At 37.2% G+C, this 21,431-nt stretch overlaps 1 protein-coding gene across 1 annotated transcript in view; it reads left to right on the top strand.

The window, feature by feature from the left end:
* The window catches only part of TLL1 (tolloid like 1), a 218,111-nt gene that overhangs the window by 183,157 nt on the left and 13,523 nt on the right, over positions 1-21,431 (top strand). The window contains exons 16-18 of the mRNA XM_056114096.1: positions 141-321; positions 7,807-7,932; positions 11,679-11,806. Coding sequence (XP_055970071.1) covers positions 141-321; positions 7,807-7,932; positions 11,679-11,806 — 435 coding nt within the window. The remainder of the gene's footprint in view (positions 1-140; positions 322-7,806; positions 7,933-11,678; positions 11,807-21,431) is intronic.

The following is a 21,431-nucleotide window of genomic DNA, read 5'->3' as shown; positions in this document are numbered from 1 at the left end:
CTTAAAAAGATTTTTTACATGTTAATTCTAATTTGACTGCCACAGGAGTACACAAAGCAAACATGACCATTTTTCAAAAAAAATCTGTTGATCTCTGAATACTTGAAGTTGGGTGACCACAATAACATATTTTTTTCTAGGTTTGCAAATATGATTATGTGGAGATCTGGAGTGGCCTTTCCTCGGAATCTAAGTTGCATGGCAAATTTTGTGGAGCAGAAGTGCCTGAAGTGATAACATCCCAGTTCAACAATATGAGAATTGAATTCAAATCTGATAACACTGTGTCCAAAAAAGGCTTCAAAGCACATTTCTTCTCAGGTATAAATATTCACACACTGCATGTGTATGGTATAGTTTTAAAAGTAAATTGGCCAAAAGGCTTCTTAGCTCTTCACAGGGTTCTATAAATGTGACTTGGAGGCATAGGGAATGTGCGGTCATTAATCCTAGGCTTTTTTTTAATTAAAGCATTTATTTAAAATTAGAGTGTTAATAATAGGGCTCCTGATGAAATCTAGCTCCCAAACAAGCACATAAGTAGATAGATAACATCAAAAAAATATCGGATGTAAAATACAGTGAAGTTTTACAAAGGGTAGCACAGATAGCACAATCATACCACTTACAGTAAAATTTTAATATGTGACTTTTATTTACAACTGTACAGGAATTTACAAAAAGTTGCAGAATTTTTTAAAAGGGGGATTCCCAGGGTTATTCTGGGGACCATGCTGTACTTGGGATCCAGGTATGTATGCTTTGGCCATTTGAGCCATCTCCTTAGCCCTAGAGACAGGATTTTAAGAGATAATTTATCTCTATTTTTCAAGTATGAGACTTAATTTTAACAGCATTTTATATGTATTCACAATATATTTCTTCTTCTTATATTTTTTTTCTGAGTACTAAGCCAATAATAAAATCACATTGTCCCATGACTATAGCACCAGGAGATGTAGAAATGCAGACATTGTATTGTCATAAAAAATAACATTTCCGGATTATTCTAACATGTGACTCTTCTGTTTGAAATGTAATACTGTGTTTAATCAACTCAGTAAAATTTTCTTATTTAAGGGTTAACATTTGACCAAAGGTCACCCAGTTTTAAGAAATTATATAAAACTTCAGAGAAATTCCCTTACTTTTCTAATTTGATCACTGTATTTTATGAAAATAGTATTGAAACTTGAAAAATAGATGAGAATTATGATGACCCTTAAGATAGCAATCTAATCAGTCTTTAAACCTGGTGAGCAATTTAAAGCTGCTGAATTCCAATTATGTTTTAATATTAAGTAATTTGGATGAGTTAATTCAAAGTCCATTTACTCTAGTCCCCTTGTGTTTAAAATTAATGAGATTTACAATGCCTAGGATTTGTTTTGGGTTTTCAGCGTAATTGAAGTTAATGGTTCACAAGCTCCATTGAGGTCCAAGTACACACTAACGTCTGTTCAAAATACAATAGACCTTGGTGCCTTTTGTCTTTCTCCCTTCCTTTCCCCTGGATTTAACTGCTTTTATAAGTTCTTCTAAGGCATTCATTTAAGATTTATAGTGTTCAAAGTAGAATTTTAATAACTTATTTCAGTATAATGAAGATTCTCTTTGACTTCAGTTTTTTATAAATATTAATTTTTTAAAAATGTTACTCAATTCAAATAACTCAATGGCAAGACTATAAGGCTTCTTAGAACCTTGCCATATATATATATATGTATGTATCCATATATGTATCTGAAAATCAAAATTATAAAGTCAGTACACACTATAACGATACTTAGAATAATTTTAGTCATGTTTTTTATTTAACAACTCTTATTTAAAATTGTATGTGTTGGGCCAAAGAACTAGTCCAGTGGCTGAGCACTTGCTTTGCATGCAGGAGTCCAGGTTTCACTTCTGTCACTTCCATGGTTCTCTACTCACCAGGAGAACTCCCAAGCACAGAGACAGGAGTAACACCAGAGCACCTCAGAATGTGTTCCAAGAATAAAAAAGCATATCCTAAATATACAGATGACAAAATTAGATTAAACTTTACCCAGGATTTCTACTTGCTTTATTGATTATTTTGAGGGCCACACCCAGCAATGCACAGGGACTATTCCTGACTCTGTCTTCAGGAGTGACCTCTGGCACTGGGTGGGGACCTTCTGTGGTGCCAAGGATCAAACCAGGGTTTAGCAGGATGCAAGGCAAGTGCCTTAACCCCATACTCTCAGTGCAGCAAATTTAAAATTCATTCTATGGTATTTTGGCTCAAGCAAAATTTCCAAGAGCAGATTACTTATTGTTGTCTTTAGAATAATGCAGATATGAAGGTAGGCACATGGATGTTGTTTCTTAGCACAAGAGAATACACGGTCTTTCTGCCTTTCCCTGTGTAGTTGTGTTTGGAAAAACAAGCTGTACCTTGCTAGTTAGCACCATGCACAGTAGTTAGTTTGCTAAATTATATTCAGTGATAGATGGTAGGAAAGGGTCTCCACTTTTAGTACTAACTGCTGCTTTTTTTTAAATGTAAATTGGTAAAGTGATAATACTTCATTTTTGGAGTTTCATCTGAGTTGTTTGTTCAAGTATAGGTAGCTAAATAAATTAAACAATGAAGTTTAAGGAGAATACTCAAACAACCACACAATAAATGTCAATTTTGAAAACTTTAATCGGGTAGGGATATATTATCTCTTTACGAAACAAATTAAGGTGATAATACAATGGTTACATAGTTTGATGTATGAGGTCGAAGGGGAATTAAACTCCATGTCATAAATCATTTAAATTATAATTTGTCTTGGTTTCTCTTAACTATGGGACTGGTTTCTCTTAACTATGGGACTTAGATCATGCTTTTTGTAAATGCTATCAGTTATGGATTGTGATCTGAAAATCAATAGATATGATTTTCATTTCTTTATTAGATTATTCTGTTGAAAAATCCAAGATAATTATTAAGTATAAACTTTCTGTGCTTTCTTTTTGATATATTGAAAAGTATTGGATGTTTGTCAGATTCATATTGAAAATACAGTGGATGAAAAATTAGATCTATGTCACATTTAATTCCTTGGAAGTTTCTGTTAGCAAGGAAGACATTTGCATGGGAGAATGGGAAGATTAAATACATTATATTTGTAATAAAAACCCGCTGTAATGCTATCAAGATATAACAACAAATAAAGATTTAGGTTACTGTCACAATTACATCATATTTCTAAAACTCTCATCAAATCATAATTTACAAAAGATCATTTATTTTAGTGGGTAGGTTCTAGTCATGCAAAAATATTATTTTTAGATTACTATTAATCCCTTAAGTTATGAGTTTTGTTATATATTTTATAACTACATCATGTATTATGTTATTAAAAGTGCTAATGAAACTTCTATGAAGTACGCAATCACGTGAAAATTCAAAAATTATTGCATCTAAATTTATTAGAAAGTTGATGAATCATAAGTATACTGCACTTTAAACCAAACTGAACATTTTGGGGGAGGAGGGACCATTTGACTGTGCTTAGGATTTATTTCAGCTTTGCACTCAGAGGTCATTTGGTGCTCAGGGGACCAAATATAGTGCCAGGGATTGAACCAGGGCCAATGCTGCTGCTAAGTACTTTTCAGTACTAAAATCATCTATTAGGGGCTTGATAAAATATGTTACTGGATTTATTCTGACAAACTCTTTAGAAAGGAATTTAGGAAAGATTCATCTTAGATACTATTCTCTTTGCCACAGAATTCTTATTCTTGGAAACCTTCAAGAAGAAATATCTCAAAACCTGAGAGGATATAATTCAAATGTAATAGTTATAGAATATTGAAATAGCCTAAAAATGTTGCAAGAGAATATGGTAATAAAATAATGTTTCAGAGTTTCCATGGAATGCAAATAAAAATGCAGTTCTAAAACTGCATTATGCAAATAGCTAAACAACTGAGCAGAAGTACATTCCCAAGTGCTGTAAGAAATACCAATAATGTTTGTCTGAAGGAGAAAAGAAGGCACAGTACAGTTTTCTCGAATTTCTCTTAAAGATACTTTTCTCTATTTTAAATAAAAATAACTGGGGAAAAGAACGCGATATAAAAATTTTACCTGTTGGTCAAAATATTTTTAGATTTGAAAATTTATATTTTTATATTTTTTGAGAGTGAAGAAATGCATAAATGCATCTAATTATTAAGCAATGTTAATGCAAGTTAATAAAAGTAACACTAGCACTTTGACTTGAGTTAATTTTTTAAATTTTATACCTGAAATGCCCTCTTTCAAAGTATATTTTATAGCTATAGTCCCAAATGATTGTTTTTATCACTGGCGTAGAAAGTCAGAAGTGGTATGAATTTTTTTAAATAAAGGATACAGGGGGATTAACACGTTCAACTATTTGTGTTTATTTGGAAAAGAATTTTATGGAATTCAGCAATAAGAAATATTTGATAATAAATTATTATGTGTTATTTGGAAATAAAATATGAATTATGCTTTCTTGGAGTTTAATAATACATGAAAAGAATAAAGGAAATCTATTCAATCTTTTAATATATATAGTGAATAGCATTTCTAATATGCAATTATTTATTGAGATAACTGAGAACAAATTCTTTTTCTCTATGTGTGTTAAAGACAAGGTTAAACAGGAGTCTGTATATGTGAAAGGAAGATAACAACATTGGGGGAACTTGGCATGCTTTTAAAAATCACGTTTTAGTGTTATTTGGAAATAATAATAACAATGGCTTTAGACAGTGAGAGAGGAACTTACACTTTCTGCTTTCTGTAGCCAATGCTGTCCTAACAAAAAGACTCAGGTTGACGAATTGCAATACCATAGATTTTGAAGAAAAAAATCTCATTTAATAGCATTCTCTCTCACACATTATTCTATTGGTAATATAGTCTAATTAATAATTAATTAAAGAATATAGTTGCCTAGTGAGTTCCTCAGTGGCAGAAGTGAACTGTAGGCGCTGGAGCGATAGCACAGCCGGGAGGGTGTTTACCTTGCACATGGCCGACCCCGGCTCAATTCTCAGAATCCCATATGAACCTCCAAGCACCGCCAGGAGTAATTCCTGAGTATATGAGCCAAGATTAACCACTATGCACTGCCGGGTGTGACTCCCGCCCCCCCAAAAAAGGAAGTGAACTGTAACCCATATTTCCTCACTCAACCCTCACTCCTCTCTAGAACCAATATGGGCATCAAGATATATAATTTATTCATGGAGTATTTCTACTGTTATTTTTTAATTGAGAAAAACTTTCCATAAAAGTGCGTGTATATATACTTTTTGATTTGGGGGGTTTGTTTTGTTTTTTAGGTTTTTTTTTCTTTTTTGGTTTTGGGGCCACACCTGACTCTGTTTGGTGTCTGGGGGACCATGTGGGATACAGGGATCGGACTCCAGCTGCTTGCAAGTCAAATGTCCTACCCGCTGTGTTAACATTCCAGCGACCCATATCTATAGACTTTTGAAGAAACTGTAGTTAAGGTCACATAGTTACAGTAGTATTAATGTTCATGTTTATGCTGTACAAAATTTTTACACAGGCCAGAGAGAATACAGGGATTAGGGCACTTGCCTTGCAGGCAGCCAATCCTAGTTCAAGCACCAATGGTGATCCCTGAGCACAGAGCCAGGAATAATCCCTGAGCACCACCAGATGTAACCCATCACTATCCCCCCATAAAAATAGAACCAGTTAGTATTTGTGCACCACCACCAGCATACGCAAGACTCCTCCCCACTATCTTGGTGTTGCAACTAAGCCTGCCTCTTCCTCCCCTTCTACACCTCTGCTTCATACCTCAGTTCTTATTCAGTTCAATGGGTTTTGTTGCTAGAATCAAGAACACCAGCTGACATTTTCTACAGCTAGCTTACCTTGCATCAAGTGTACATATTTCTTTACGCTGTCCTTCCTGGACACCATTTCTCTTGTGGAATAGTTATAGGTTAGGAGAAAATTTGGTTTGATATTATTCTGACAAAACATGAATGAAACGTGTCATTAATTACAAACTAGTATGCTTAAAGCTTTGATACATGATTTCTGAATCCCTCTTGCCAGGTTCTAATTATTGATATTCCAGTATTTGCACGCTTGGAAAGAACGATTGTCTCTGTTGTAGTTCTCAGTATCATTCATTAGTGGTCTCTTGATGGTGAATATTTCCTCAATAGTTTTGTGCGGATAGCTGTGCCATGGTTGTGTACCCACAGATATGGGAGTGTAAGGGTACATCTGTGTGTGTGCTCAGGGGTGGATGGGTCTATGTATTTGATTATGTGTGGAGAGTACATCTGCTGTGTGGAGAGTATATGGATGTCCTGGTGCATGGTTGCTTTATTCCTTTTTCCTATGGAAAATTCTATAAGGAGAAAAATTTATATTTGGATATTTGCTTAGACTTCATGGTGAATATTAAAAGTGCAGTGAAAGTGTATCAAGAATAGGTAGGATGCCTATACAAGCACAGGTGTATTATTTGTTATAATTCGAAAATGTTGGGAGTGCTGGTGTGTGCTGGGTTGTTCTGATAGTGCCAATGCACTATACATACATACATACATACATACATACATACACATACACACACATATGTGTTTGTGGAAGCTGTCAGTTACCAATCTCCAAACATGCAACATTAAAGTGACAGGCCAAAATATGTTGATAAAAACAATTGTCTTTTCTAAATCTGTCTCCATAGAGTCGTTAATAGTGAGATTTTTTTAAAAAAGAAAGCTGACTTTGGCTCTTTGGGGACCACCATGAACTCACTAGTTCTTGCTAGAATAATCAGTTGTCTGTGTAAATTTTGAGATCAGCCTAACCTCTGATATGGCTGTCAGAGTTCCTTTGGTGCACTGTGCAGTGGGAGTGATGAAAGTCTGAGTGATGTGTCAGCATTTATATGTGTCAGGAGCAATCTGATAGTTCTGACTTTAATAGACAAGCTAGGCCTGGAGTGACAGCTGAGTGACATAGAAAGGTGTCAATGCCTCTCACTGGGTTAACTGCTTGCTAATCTGCTTTGACTTTTTCCCCTATATGTGGTACACTCATTAGTTATTTCATAGAGGTCCTATTTCTCAGTCTATCCTCTGCTTCTAAAACACTAAAAGCCCTTTTAGGGAACCATTTGTTAATAAACGGGTCTGTCAGAGTAGATTTGTTTAAAAATATAAAGCTCAACAATGCTTTCTCCTGCCTCTTAATGTTACGAGATCTTCAAATTCACCATGTGAAGTCTACCAGTGGAATGAATTTTAAAAAATCAACAGTCATAGTAAATACTGAGTGATTTATTTTTAAAAGGAATTGCAGACGTCTTAAGCCCTGTTCAGCCTCTGTCTGTACACCAGGGTTAATACACTGCAAGATTTTCCTCTACTTAAATGCCATCTCTAGTGTTTATTCAGACTACTTAAAATTTTAACTCATTTTTTAAAAATTGACAGTTCATGTCTAAGATTACTTGGAAAAAGACACACTGATTTCCTCTGTCCTCCTCAAATCGTCAACTCCAGTGCCGAAGTAAAGGAGTACAGCATGTTCTCATCCAAAAGCAAATGGTCTTAAAAAACTCAGTGCCTGGTAGATGGCGCCAAGCTAAACAAGGATAACACTAAGACTCTCCACATTTTGTTCGCTGTTCTTGGGAGCAGAGAAAACCCTGACTTAGTTTATCATTTGTTGGTGTTAAGCACAGCTCAATGACTCTCCTCCAATTAGCCTGGGTTTTGAAAACCGTTTTCTAAATGACAGAGTTATCTCTTTGCTAGATAAAGATGAATGCTCCAAGGATAACGGCGGGTGTCAACATGAGTGCGTCAACACAATGGGAAGCTACATGTGTCAGTGCCGTAATGGATTTGTGCTGCATGAAAATAAACATGACTGCAAGGAAGGTAAGAAAACAGCTCTTTGTTCTCTTGACAATATCAAAAATTCACTATAGTCTGGTTGTAAAGCACCTTTATTCCAAGAAGCATAATCCAATCAGTGGGTGAGGACTGTTGAAATTAAAAAATATATATGAAAGGATTTATTATTAAAGGATTCGGAGAGCCCGGCAATCTACCGAGAGTATTCGATATGCCAAACACAGTAACAATAAAGTCTCCAATGGAGACGTTACTGGGCCCGCTCGAGCAAATCGACGATCAACGGGAGGGCCTTTACCTTTACCTTTATATGAAAGGATGAAGAGCGGTCAGTGATGCCAGACACACAACTTGTGCTGTTGGGAGTAAAAGTTCAGCATTTCTCACCTGGGCGACATTAGAATGCCTGTGTGCCAGGTATACAACCTACAGTGATGTGTCTGGCAGCCCGAGAAACACCTGCCAGGTATTTTTAAGTGGACCTGATAACATGCTCCACAGTTGGACTTAACTTATGCTAAATGTTCCACATTTGATTTCATTTCCTTCCCTGAAATATCTCATATGTGTGTTGCTTCACTAATGCTGTCACTTTAAATGCCAGATGTAGCAAACTCAAATGCCTACATTTGAGAGAAGACATTTGAAAATGGTAGACACGGCGCCATTTAAAGTTTTAAATCACAGTTTTGTTCCCACCACCCCCGACCTCAACAAGAAAAACATGCTAGTAATGCAATAGTAGCCTACTAGTTTGGGGCTTGAGATCTTCCATTATTCCAAGATTTTATAAAAAAAAAAGTTTTCTCTTTGTCCAATATTAATTAAATGGAAACAGGAACTGATTACTCAGTTATAGTTATCATTTTGAGGTTCTGCTCCTGAACTTTATACTTACTTTGGATATAGTCCTAATTGGACAGAATTACTAAAGCAGATTTTTTCTTTTAACTCTGGCCCTTCACGTTTGTAGCTTAGCAGTTACGTCACTTGAAACACAGTTGGATAGCATCTCTTCTTGTACACATTAAATAAATATTCTGAATCAATCCATATTCTATTTATTTCTGTTGAACTCATGGGATGCTCCTCCCAGACGGGAGTATAAAAGGAGGCTCCCAGAACCATGCCACCAGACTTCATGCCAGGCTGTGGGGCAGGTGAGAGCCTTCCCCACCCTAAGGGACCCCACCCCAGCAGCCAACCTCTACTGCCCAACCACCGCCATGTTCCAGGACGCTTTCCAGACCACGCAGGCTGTTTTGCGGCCACACGACACATTTTAAGACACTTCCTACCCATTTATGCCTCTTGGAGAGCCTGGCAAGCAACCGAGAGTATTCAGCCCACATGGGCAGAGCCTGGCGAGCTCCCTGTGGCGTATTCGATTTGCCAAATACAGTAACGACAATAGGTCTCATTCCCCTGACCCTGAAAGAGCCTTCAGCTGTTGGGAAAAGACGATTAAGAAGAGGCTTCTAAAATCTCAGGGTTAGGAGGAATAGAGACGTTACTGGCTCCCACTCTAGTAATTCGACGACCAATGGGGTGATAGTGATAGTGACAGTGAAATATTGTCAAATAGCAGGATTTTCTCTTTTTTATTGAGTTAATGATATTACCTAGTCATATGAAAGCAGGACTTTTTATTTCATATATGATTACAAATTAATGAGATGCCCCTCTTGGAGAGCCCGGCAAGCTACCGAGAGGATCTCGCCCGCACGGCAGAGCCTGGCAATCTCCCCGTGATGTATTCGATATGCCAAACACAGTAACAAGAAAGTCTCCAATGGAAATGTTACTGGGCCTGCTCGAGCAAATCGATGAAAAACGGGAGGACAGTGACAGTGACATATTGTAAGCTATTTCATCAACAGGCTAAGGAATATGTGTAGTCGTCTTATAGATATAGAGGGTAATTCAGAGGGAAAAAAACTGAGTTCAAATTTGCAGAGAATATGTATAACCGATGCTTACAGCTATCAAGTGCAATTTAGATAAACTAAATCTCCATTCATTACAGTAAATGATTTTAAAGGAAGTTATAGAAACTTACATTACATGGAATAATCTATTTTAAGGTGAGGGAGGGGTTGCCTTTCTTTCTTTAATTTTGTTTTCAGTGCGGGGAATTTAACCCAGGGCCTCCTACATGCCATGAAAGTGCTCTAGCACTAGCCATAGCCTGTCTCCTAAAGTTCATATGAAGGAGGCAGGCACTTGTTGCTAATAGCTTACACATGGTTCTTTTCTGGGTTCACTCCTGGTGGTGCTCAGGATACTGAACTTTGGTTATAAGGCAAATGCCTTAATGCCTTGTACTATATCTCTGGTCCCCTAACACTTGTTTTTATTGCCAGTAAGGGCACTGGGTTTTTCTCCATTACATTGTGGCTGCTCTCTACACATTAGCAGTGAATCCCTTGGCTTGGTCTCCTTGATGATTTTGAGATACTTCGGTCTATACATTCCATGTGGCACAGGGAGGGCTAATGATATTTTAAAACTTTTCCAACAAAGAACCCAGGCCAGAGACATGGCTCAGTGGTAGATAACTTGCCTCGAAGCTGTGAGGCCAGGATTCGATTACCAGTTCTGTGTGTTCCCCCAAGTGAACCGAAACTCCACAGCACTGTTAATGCAGACCCCAAACCAAAAAACCAAAAAGCACACACAGACACACAAAGAATAGAAAGAACATTTTTGTTGTTTTATAGATGAAGAATTTCCTCCTTTTTATTCCCCTGTTACAAATTAAAATCTTCACATGGAAACCTAAATAATAATAAAGGTTTGGAATTAAGGTCAACACATCATATGTGTGGTCCCACAATGTAATAGGTATTTTGTACCTACTATAAGGAATTTACACAGAAAGATATCTTGGAAAATTTTAGAAGTTATATGTTATAATTGTATAAACAATAGAGAATAAATGATTTCTGCTCTAAGTTCAGAAGTACTGAGTACTGCCTTAATAAAATAGAAAACAACTTGAAAATGTTAAATATTCTTAAAAGTTGTTACTGCTATTCAATTATTCAGCAATACTGAAATAGCCTCTGAGGTGAAATTATTTTAATTATGGAAAACTTAAAAGAAATTTTATGTTAATTGAATGAGTTCTTTGAAATTGTTCTGAAGCAATCTCCAAGTCTAATAGCTCTTTACTTATTTTTCCCCTTAACACTTCATTTTACTTTTCTGAAATTGAGGCTAATTTACTTTAGCAGCTGAAATTGTGTTTATAACTAACTATGAACCTTGGTAGGTATCTCATTAGAACTAGAGAGAAAGAAAATATAAATACGAGATTCATTAAGTGGTTCAGTGGTGTTTATAGCTGTAAATATTATTTCTGTTAATAGGAAAGGATTGTTTGAAACAATCCATTGCTTTGTAAGTCTGTGGTATTACATTAAATATTTCACTCATAACAGGTGTTGATCTCCGTGATTTCAACGTATGTAGCTTTGTTAAAATCTGAGTTGACAGACCCAGCAGTTGAAAATAGTTCATTTTCCTCTAGGCGTTTATTTAATTCATTGTAAACACTTAATTCCATGTGAACAAGAAAGCAAACATAGCCTGATTATGCCCAGAAATATGTTTGCCAAAAACAGATGAAGATGATAGCAGAGACCGAGTGATGAGTAGTTAGTATTCTGGACAGTCTTTAGTGGGATGGTGGTAAGTAGGCTGCTTGCTTTCTGGCCCAGGGCTGAGGTAGATTTCCACGCTGATTGTTATTATCGTTGTTGGCACAGCCGAGTGTGAACAGAAAATACACAGTCCAAGTGGCTTCATTACCAGTCCCAACTGGCCAGACAAGTACCCAAGCAGGAAGGAATGCACATGGGAGCTCAGTGCCACCCCCGGCCACCGCATCAAATTAGTAAGTGACCGCATGCTTCTTCTGTTAAGTTGACTGCCCATGTCTCTCATGGCTAGCTGATGGAAATACAATGAATGTTTATTGAATTGAATTGGTAGGCAGCTGCAACAGATTTCTTTCTTGTGCTTGCTTCCTTACACTAAATAAGTCCTTGATTTTCTAGAACATGATAATGGCAACCATGTGGTTCTCATAGGATGATCTTGTCCTGATGTTTTAAAGGGCATTGCAGCAGTTACTGTGAACAGAAGGCCCTCCTTCTGAGTATGTCACTGGTAAGGATGTTCCCAAATAAGGAAAATGTATGAAAGTCAGATATATGCGTCATGTCAACTGTATATGTGCCGTATATAATGCATGTGTATTTATATAACGTCTTGTCTTTGCGGAATGTTACCTGTCATCAGTACAGTGGTGCTATTTAGATAGGCAACAATCCCCTTGGATTTACCCCAGACTCAAATATGACTATCATTTGACATCATTCCTATATTCTATCTTGCATTCTGTTCTGGTCCTTTGATAATATATATTAAACTTTATTACAAGCTACAGAGTTCTTGTAAAAGTATATTTTTAAAGAGACAAAATAATAGGAATACAAAACTCCAAACAATTTCCTGAAATTGGTTGTTGTCTACAGTAGGAGGCAGTGTCTCAGTATCTAGCAAGAGCCATCACAGTTACACAGATATTTTGATCAAGAGCAGTTGTTTGGGGACTAGGGCAAGGAGTCTCCATTTTCACGGGAGCTACGATTCACAGATGGACTTCCTCAGCTCACTTCCTCTCTCTTTGGAAGTCAGAAGCCATTTCTATGTTCTCAATCGGTCTTTCAAAAGAGCTTCCTTTTTCCATTCCCAGTGATAAAAGAGTACTGATATTATTTGCATTGATCTTCCCCAGAGATAAAGATTTTTATGTTGGTGCGATGATGATGTTTAACTCTTCCTCGAGCTACTTGGTCTGTGCCTTTGCTTTGGTGACTGAGTTTTCTGCTTCTCTCTTAAGACTTTTTTGGGGAAAGGAAATTTGGATCAAACCAGCCTATTCTCAAGGCCTACCTGCTCCTGGCTCTGTGCTCATAGATTACACCTGGCAGGGTTCAGGGGTATATATGTGGTGCTGAAGACTCAATCTATGTCAACCACATGCAAGGCAAGTGCCTTACCCACTATAATTATCCCTCAGGCCCCTATCCCCCAGAAAACGGTTGCTTGGGGTTTCATGATTTTTCTCGCAGATATGATCACTTCATTCTTAACCTGCAACACTTCTCTTTTTGAATACCACCAGCTGTGCTCAGAATTCACTCCTGGCTCTGTGATCAGAGATCACTCCTGGTGCCAGGAACTGAATGGTAAGCCACATGCAAGGCAAAGTCTTGCTGCTATGCTGTCTGCATGATTTTTCTTAGGAGCAGAAGATCAGGAGAATAGAATAGAGCCTGCCAGTGGGTGCAAACCCTCACCATTTCTGCACTTACCAGGGGTTCTGTCATCCATGCTTGACTTTTACTTAGTACTTTAGCACTGTCCTCCTGTTATTCATCGATTTGTTTGAGCAGGCCCAGTAATGTCTCCATTGTGAGACTTGTTGTTACTGTGTTTGGCATATCGAGTATGTCACGGGTAGCTTGCCAGGCTTTGCTCTGCGGGCATGATACTCTCAGTAGCTTGCTGGGCTCTCCAAGAGGGGTGGAGGAATTGAACCCGGGTTGGCCAGGTTGACCGCGTGCAAGTCAAGCACCGTGAAATTCTAACTGGATGTCTCTTAGGAAGTTCTATATAGACTTACATGCATCTTCCTTCTATAGTCTGACCTGGTGAACAAAGTTTTGTTCCTGCTTAGAGGGATCTGAATTTTAGTGGGTTTTATAATATATATCAATTAGTGACTTCTGCTTTTTGCAGGCAAAGTTGTGACTTTTTAAAATTTACCCATGTTTTGGGTTTTTTTGTTTTTTCCCCCTGTTTTACTGTTGTTAGATAGAAACAATACTGCTTTCAGCTTTCTATAATAAAGAAAATATAAAACTTTTGGTGTTCCACAATTTTTAATGATAACATTTACCTAAATTCTGTAATATACCTCTTAGAAAATTAAACATCCCCTCCAACGCTAGAATGCTCTGTCCATTCACAAACTACAGGCTTTCTTTTTCATACAATCATTACACTTGAGGAGAAGGACATAAAATATGCCTGTTCAGCCATGATCATTCTTGCTAGTATCCTACTAAGGTCGTTTTCAGAAAGAAAATCTGGGTTTTTTAGTGGGCATATTCATCTTTTAGTAATCAGCTTTGTGATCTTCGTGGAAGTACTTATAGTCTAAAGCAAGTCTTGTCAAATTTTACTAAGCATCAGAATTGCCTGGAAGACTTATTAAAAAGGACATAATAACTAAAGTTTCTGGGTCTCAGTAGAGTATTGATTTTCATTTTCTTGTCCTATAAATCATGTTTCTATAAAGCCTGACTCTCAGTATCACTCTAAGCTCAGTAAAATGGGTGTCATTGCAGGTTATCTATCAGCTTTCATTGAGCACCAATGAGCTTTCTTTACAACTCATAGATTGCTCACCTCTCTCCATAGGATGGTGGGAAAAAAGGAAAAATTTCCAAGTATCTTGCCTATTTTTAATATCAAGAGGAAAGTAACTCTGAAGACATTTTAATTAGTTATTAAAAACAATCCACCTAGTCAATAAACATGAGGCACTTACTGTTCTTCCTAACCCAATAGTCCTTTAACTTGATGAAATATTGAGTGACATACCTCTGCAAGTTTGTAGATAAGCCTTCTTAAACTATGTCTGAGATAATGAATCCTTTGACCAATCTGATTTGTAACTTATAACTATTAAGATTAGTTGGTGTATCTCAAAGTTGACTGTATATTGGAATAATTTTTTACAGACTTAATAATATTAAAGCCTGAGTTTGAACAGAAGATGTAATTGTCATGGTTGTGGTGTGCTCCTAGCCATATTACTAGGAATGTTAGAAGCCCTTAATAATTTTTTTTTTTGGTTTTTGGGTCACATCCAGCAATACTCAGGGCTTACTGTTGGCTCTGCACTCAGGAGTTACTCCTGGCAGTACTTGGGGACCATATGGGATGCCAGGGATTGAACCCGGGTCACTCACGTGCAAGGCAAACGCCTACCTTATTTCTCCTGCCCACAATTAAGAATTTTAAAAACTTTCCAGGTAATTTAAATTTCAAGGAAATTGTGAGAGCCCATGATTCTTAAAAATGAAGTAAGAACCATTATAATAAAATTCTCTGCCCTTTATGAGATACAAGAATTCTTATGCACAGTATTAATTATTACAAATATATTCAGTTCGCAATGTGAATAAAGGTAAAGGCAAAGGCCCTCCCGTTGATCATCAATTTGCTCGAGCGGGCCCAGTAACGTCTCCATTGGAGACTTTGTTGTTACTGTGTCTGGCATATCGAATACTCTCGGTAGCTTGCTGGGCTCTCCGAGAGGGGCGGAGGAATCGAACTCGGGTCGGCCATGTTGGCCGCTTGTAAGGCGAACGCCCTACCCGCTGTGCTATCACTCCCGGCAAGCTACCGAGAGTATTCGATATGCCAGACACAGTAACAACAAAGTCTCCAATGGAGACGTTACTGGGCCTGCTCGAGCAAATCGCAATGTGAATATCCATATTTAATGTACATTACTGTGTAACCAGAACATGGGCTGAACTTCCACTCAGAGTTAATTACAGGTTTCTAGGAATTTAGTTGGAATTATGATGCTATTATTTTCTCTTTTTTTTGCAGTTCTAATGTTGTGTTGCTTTATAATAAATATCTACAAAGTTAATGACTTAAAATGAACTTCCTTTGTATCATCCTATGGTTTTCAGGAAGAGGGGGAGGTCAAGCTCTCTCAGTGCTTTGCTGGCAGCACTGATATAGGTCAGCCACTGCTCCGTAGCATTGCCTACATGACTTTCAACTTGCAGGGACAGTGTGGAGGCTGAGAACTAGATCACCTACATTTGACCCCTCGCCCTGGAGGTTTCCTTGAAATCAGTCTTTACTTAGTAGTTCTGGGTCTGCAAAGAGAATGTCTGAGGCCCGGGAGGAATCTAAGAAGCCTTAGAAACTTATCTCTGCCTGTTCTATTGGCAAAGCAAATAATGAAGACTGTCAGGATTCAAGGGGAAGAAAATTAGGCTGCACATGTCTATGGGAAGAAGAGTAAAATATATGTAGCTATCTTTAATCCCACATATGTAAAAATATGAGATTGCCCACATTCAGGTAAGTTATTACTTACATCATCTTGATAAATTTCTAGAAGCAAAGTCTAAAACATATAGCCAGAATATTATTATGCTACTATATGCCACCTGGTAATTTTTATGCCATTGTAATACTGACCATTAATATAAAACAACAGTTCAAATAAAATAACAAATTATGTCTTTACTATATAATACACATACCCAGTTTTTGCCCCTGTCATAAATTTTCTAATTTAAAGTCAAATATAAAAATTAAAATCTTTAGTAAGTATCTCCGATGCTCAAGTCAACTATTTTGCTTCTTGTTTATATTTTTCTGATATATGATCTCATATTTGTAAAAACCCAGGGATGCTATCATCTTGCAAATGCAATTAGTTGCAGAGTTAGAATGTAATACACTCTAGAGCGGGTTGAAAAGGGAGAGTCCTTCAAAAAATCTAAAACAGCACTCTCATATACTTCTACAAATATTACCAAGTTTTCCATTTCTTGAAATTATTCTGTAAATGTAATTTCATTGTATGTATCGTATGTTGCCAAAAAAATTAAATAAATAATCCTGAACATGTTTAAATAGCACTAGAAACTAATGTGTGTATGGTGCCTAAAAGTTTCAAAGTGGTATCAAATAGAACATCTCAACTTTAAGATAAATGACAGTTCTAGACAGAAAAGCAGTTCCAAGTTTATGTAATGTGAAAAGACTAAAGTCACATAGAGTCTGTAGGCCTTCAAGCAAGGCATTTGTCTCTACAGTTTTGGGATTTTTAGGTTTTTTGCTCTAAAAATAACAGCAGGGGACAGAGCCGTAATACAGTAGATAGGATGCCAGCCTTGCACACGGCCAACTCAGGTTAGACTTCTGGTTTTCCATATGGTCTCCCCACCCCTGAATGCAGAGCCAGGGTTATCTCTAAGCATCAGTGGTATGGTATGGCTCCACAAGAAAAAAACAAAAAAAATTTTTGGAATAGCATCTTACATCAGAGGGAAAAGGTATCCATAATTGCCATGTACATGCATCCATATAATACTTTAAATGGAACCCAATCATATGTGTGCAACAAAGAATTACTGGAAATGTGTATTTTGAACTCAGAGACTTGGCTATAGATCCTAGCACTTTTACCTATTAATCTTGTTATATCTAGAATAAAATCATATTATTTTAAATTCTTGATCTCTTTATCTGGAAATTAAAGATAATACTCATAAATTTTGTGGGTGTATTGTATATAAAGTGGAGATCACATGTTAGAGGGTGAAAATATTTAGTACTTCAAAGTGTGCAAACTAATGTTCTCTACCCCTAAGCATTTGGCATGGTACTTAATGAAATACCAGTAAATACTGATATATAATATCCAAATAATGATCATATGATGATGATTAAATTAGATACAATTTTGATGAATAATTTAACCATCATCAAATTTGCGTATCGCCTTAAAATTCAGTCCCTGCAGTTAAAAAAAAAAGTAGTTATTGATGACTTGTCAGCAAACCCTTTTCTTTTAAAAAGAATAGAAAGTGAATATTTTTGGCTTTGTAGATGATGTGGTCCAAATACTGCCAACTTAAATTTGCCATTTAAGTGTGAAAGCTGCCATTGACAATCCAGAAAGAATGGCTGTGGTTGTGTTCCAGTAAAAAGTTTAGTTACGAAAACTAGCTACAGGCTTTACAGATTTTTCCTTTGGGGATTTAGTAATTAAATTGTAGTTCATTAAGCCAAGCCAAGAAGGGTGGGTGACATAAGGACAGTGTGGCACCCTGATGGTTATAGAAGTGTTTTAACAACAGCATAAACATTAATACCACTGGGATCATATTGTCTCTCTAGTAAGTTAAAAAAATTAAATGGATGAGGGTTTAAAAAGTTTTGAATTATGTGCCATGTGTGGTTTTTTTCACTGAGGCAAGATTAGTCTATAATATTGGTTTTTGTGTCCACCATTACAATCTGACTTTACATTGTGATCTCCACTTAAAATCTGATTTCCTTTCTCTACCATCTCTTCCTGAATAGAGAGTGAAAACATTCGGCTCTTCTTCCATAGTGTACAGACTAATGCACCCTATCCCCTAAAAGTTCCTAAATCTGTGCCTAGGATGGGCCCAGTATGATCACAGAGACCTTAAGAGAGGAGAGGCCATTAGGAGACCAGAAAGAGAGAGACAGAGAGACAGAGAGAGAGAGAGAGAGAGAGAGAGAGAGAGAGAGAGAGAAGATATCCTAGTGTTTGTTGGTTTTGAAGATGGAGGAAAAGCAGAAGAAGATTGAAAGCCTCATCAGCATAAGGCAGGTTCTGAAGTCTAAACATTCCAACAGAGTCTCACCTCAGATCTCTAGTGGCTGGATCTTCCTTCTTAGTCATTATAGACCTTCACAGCTCAAGGAGAAGAAACAGGTGCTGGATTTGTAAAATTTGCTACAGTAGCAACAAGAATGTACTTGCTCTTGTGTGTGTGTGTGTGTGTGTGTGTGTGTGTGTGTGTGTGTGTGTGTGATGCTGACTGCATGAAAGCAGCGTTAACGTCAAAGAAGCCTTGGTCAAATGATTTCATGGAAAAAGAAAATAAAAGAAAATCTTGCTGAAAAGGAGATAAATTTCTGAGTGAGCAGCAGGGATCTAGATTTTTCTTCCTGGCTTCATTCTCAGACTCCACTGACCATCATTTTTGTGGTATGTTTTTATATTTTGAATATAAAGACAAAATAACCAAAAAAAGTCTGGGCATGGCAGCATACAGTAAATAGACCAATATATTTTTGTTGCTTTTACTGTATTTATCATATCCTAGAGTTCTGCTAACTTACAGAGTTGCAATTTAGTGCTTTAGAGGTCAGATATTTTTAAAAAGTGAAACACCTAAAAGTTTTCTCTAATCTTCTACCCATGCATCCATTATAAAGCATATTTGACTACTTTATAACAGACTCAGGGAAAAGAAGAGATCTTTGTAGTGACAAGAGCATGTTTTGTATTCCACTCACCATTTTTTCCATTGACCTCCCTTTAATCCTCCCATGGACTTGTGGGAAACCGAATGACAGTTCTTACAGAAGACAGGAAAGGGTGAGAGATGGCTGGGGCCATGGCTCTCTCAATCTTATCTCACAGCTGCTCAGTCTCTTTAATTCCCTCAGTTTAAATAGGCAGCCTGGCACAATTTTATTTCCACATTAAGTCCTATCACTTTATTATCTTGTCCTTTGTGAATGCGTGTAGTCACTCTGCATGGATTTATCCCTTTGCCAGTGCTCGTATTTTCATTAAAAGCATCTTGGCGTATGTTATATATGGGAACTGTGTATAGAAGTCTGACTGGTGGCCAACTAGGTAGATTAAGTTTTCCTGGGTATTCCAGAAACACTCAGTTCTTTCCACAGACGAAAATCAGAATTCAATTTTATTTCCTTTGAATTGGATTGTTAATCTCATTATTTACTTGTGGAAATGCATTAGGATCTCTGACCAGAACTCATGAATTATTTTGCTTATTTTTGGTCTAAGACCTAGATTAGTAACCTTAAAATAAAGTAAATCCAATAATGGCATGAGCATTAAGTTTTAAAATATTCCATTGGGCATACTGTTGGTGTAAGTGCTTGGGGAATATCAGAAAGAAAAATTTTAAATGAGGGCATTGTTTCAACAGAAACCAGAGTCCCTTACCATCTGTACATAAACTTGACTCTTTATTCCTGTAAAATGGAATGATTTGTGAGCCGATGAGTCTCTGAGGGCCACTTCATGGCTTTGGGACGTGATTGGATGTTCACTTTCTGTTCCTTTTATGTATTTAGAGATTCATAGCTCAGCAAGTATATAGAGAATAGAGTGATAATTCACTTTATCATTTGTAGGTCTTAACATTTTTCCAAATTTCCCATGGGCTCCTGAATCTTTAGAGCCCAGACATATTTCTCATTATGGTGAAGTTACTACATAAGATTTTTTCCTCTTGAGGTTCCAATGGTTTTAAGAGTCAGAATCAAGAGAGTGTGGCCTGTGAGTTAGTCATGCTTGTTCTGTGCATGGCAGAGTCTGCAACCCAGAGTCTGGGTTAAACTAGCTCCTGTGGGGTTGGAGCAATAGCACAGCGGGTAGGGCATTTGCCTTGCATGTGGCCGACCCGGGTTTGATTCCCAGGATCCCATATGGTTCCCTGAGCACCGCCAGGGCTACTTCCTGAGTGCAGAGCCAGGAGTAAACCCTGTGCATTGCCAGGTGTGACCCAAAAAGCAAAATAAATAAACAAAAATAAATAAACTAGCTCCTGCAAAAGGACCACCCCAGCTTTGCCGTCTAGCTCATAAGCTGCCGAAAGGAAAATTCACTTAGACCTCAGTGAATTAGAGTTGCTGACGTAATTTAAGGAAACACCACTTACAAAACCTTTGCCTAATTGGACTCTTACAGAATCCTTCTTATTCCATTAGTGATTCGGTAAAAAGCTGGAACTACTCGCCAACTGGCCACAGACCACGTACCTGTGTACCCTCTAGCCCACCAGCTCAATACCACTTTGTGCCATGTCACTGTTGGATTAAATAGTTGCTGATTTACTCCAGAGGTTCCATATTTCACTGGAGAGTGTAGTGGTCATTCAGTTTTCTCATTCATTTGGTTTTCAGTGGACCAATTAATGGATGGAATATATGTGGTCTATAAAATCTGATCCCATATTTTAAATTTGAAGGCTATACTTTAGAACCCCTGCCCCTTCTTCAAAATGCACTGTGGATTCCTTTGTTCCCTGGTGACAGTGACTAAGTCACCTTTTCAAGAGCCAGTTACTTAGCAAAGAGTGTTTCCTGATAGAGTTAATATCTTTTCTTGCTGAAGTAACATGTTTTTGTAACTGTTAAGTTTTGTGCTTGAGAAAGAACTCTGGGTGTAGATAAGACACTTAATAGTTTATGAGCAATTGAAAACTGGTATTTTGACTGCATTTGATTCAAGTAGTATGAATTGCTGAATATCTTCGCTTTTGAGTCAGGGTGTGTTATTTATACGGTTTTCCATCCACGGGATTGGCTTCGAACACAGGGCAGGTAGTTAGGTCAACAGACGTCCAGACTAGCCCTGATCTTCTGTATCCCATCACTTTACTCCACTCTGCTTGGGATTATAGGGAAGAATTGTGGCAAATCCTTCCGTGACATGCTGCTTTGTTTATTATGACTCCGGATAAATAAACTCCACAACGGTCTCATTTATTATATTTTCCAAAACTGGTTCTGTTTTCAGTGAGGTTATTTATGCTATGTACGATCTTATTTAAACTCCCTAGTATCTTTGGTTAAATGAACTTTTAACCCATAGTGATTATAAAAAATAATGA

The sequence above is a fragment of the Sorex fumeus genome, unplaced genomic scaffold (assembly GCF_029834395.1).
Source record: "Sorex fumeus unplaced genomic scaffold, SorFum_2.1 ptg000024l, whole genome shotgun sequence".
In the NCBI taxonomy this organism is placed as follows: domain Eukaryota; kingdom Metazoa; phylum Chordata; class Mammalia; order Eulipotyphla; family Soricidae; genus Sorex; species Sorex fumeus.
Note: the sequence above shows the minus strand (reverse complement) of the source record. Positions and strands in the feature narration are given on the sequence as shown.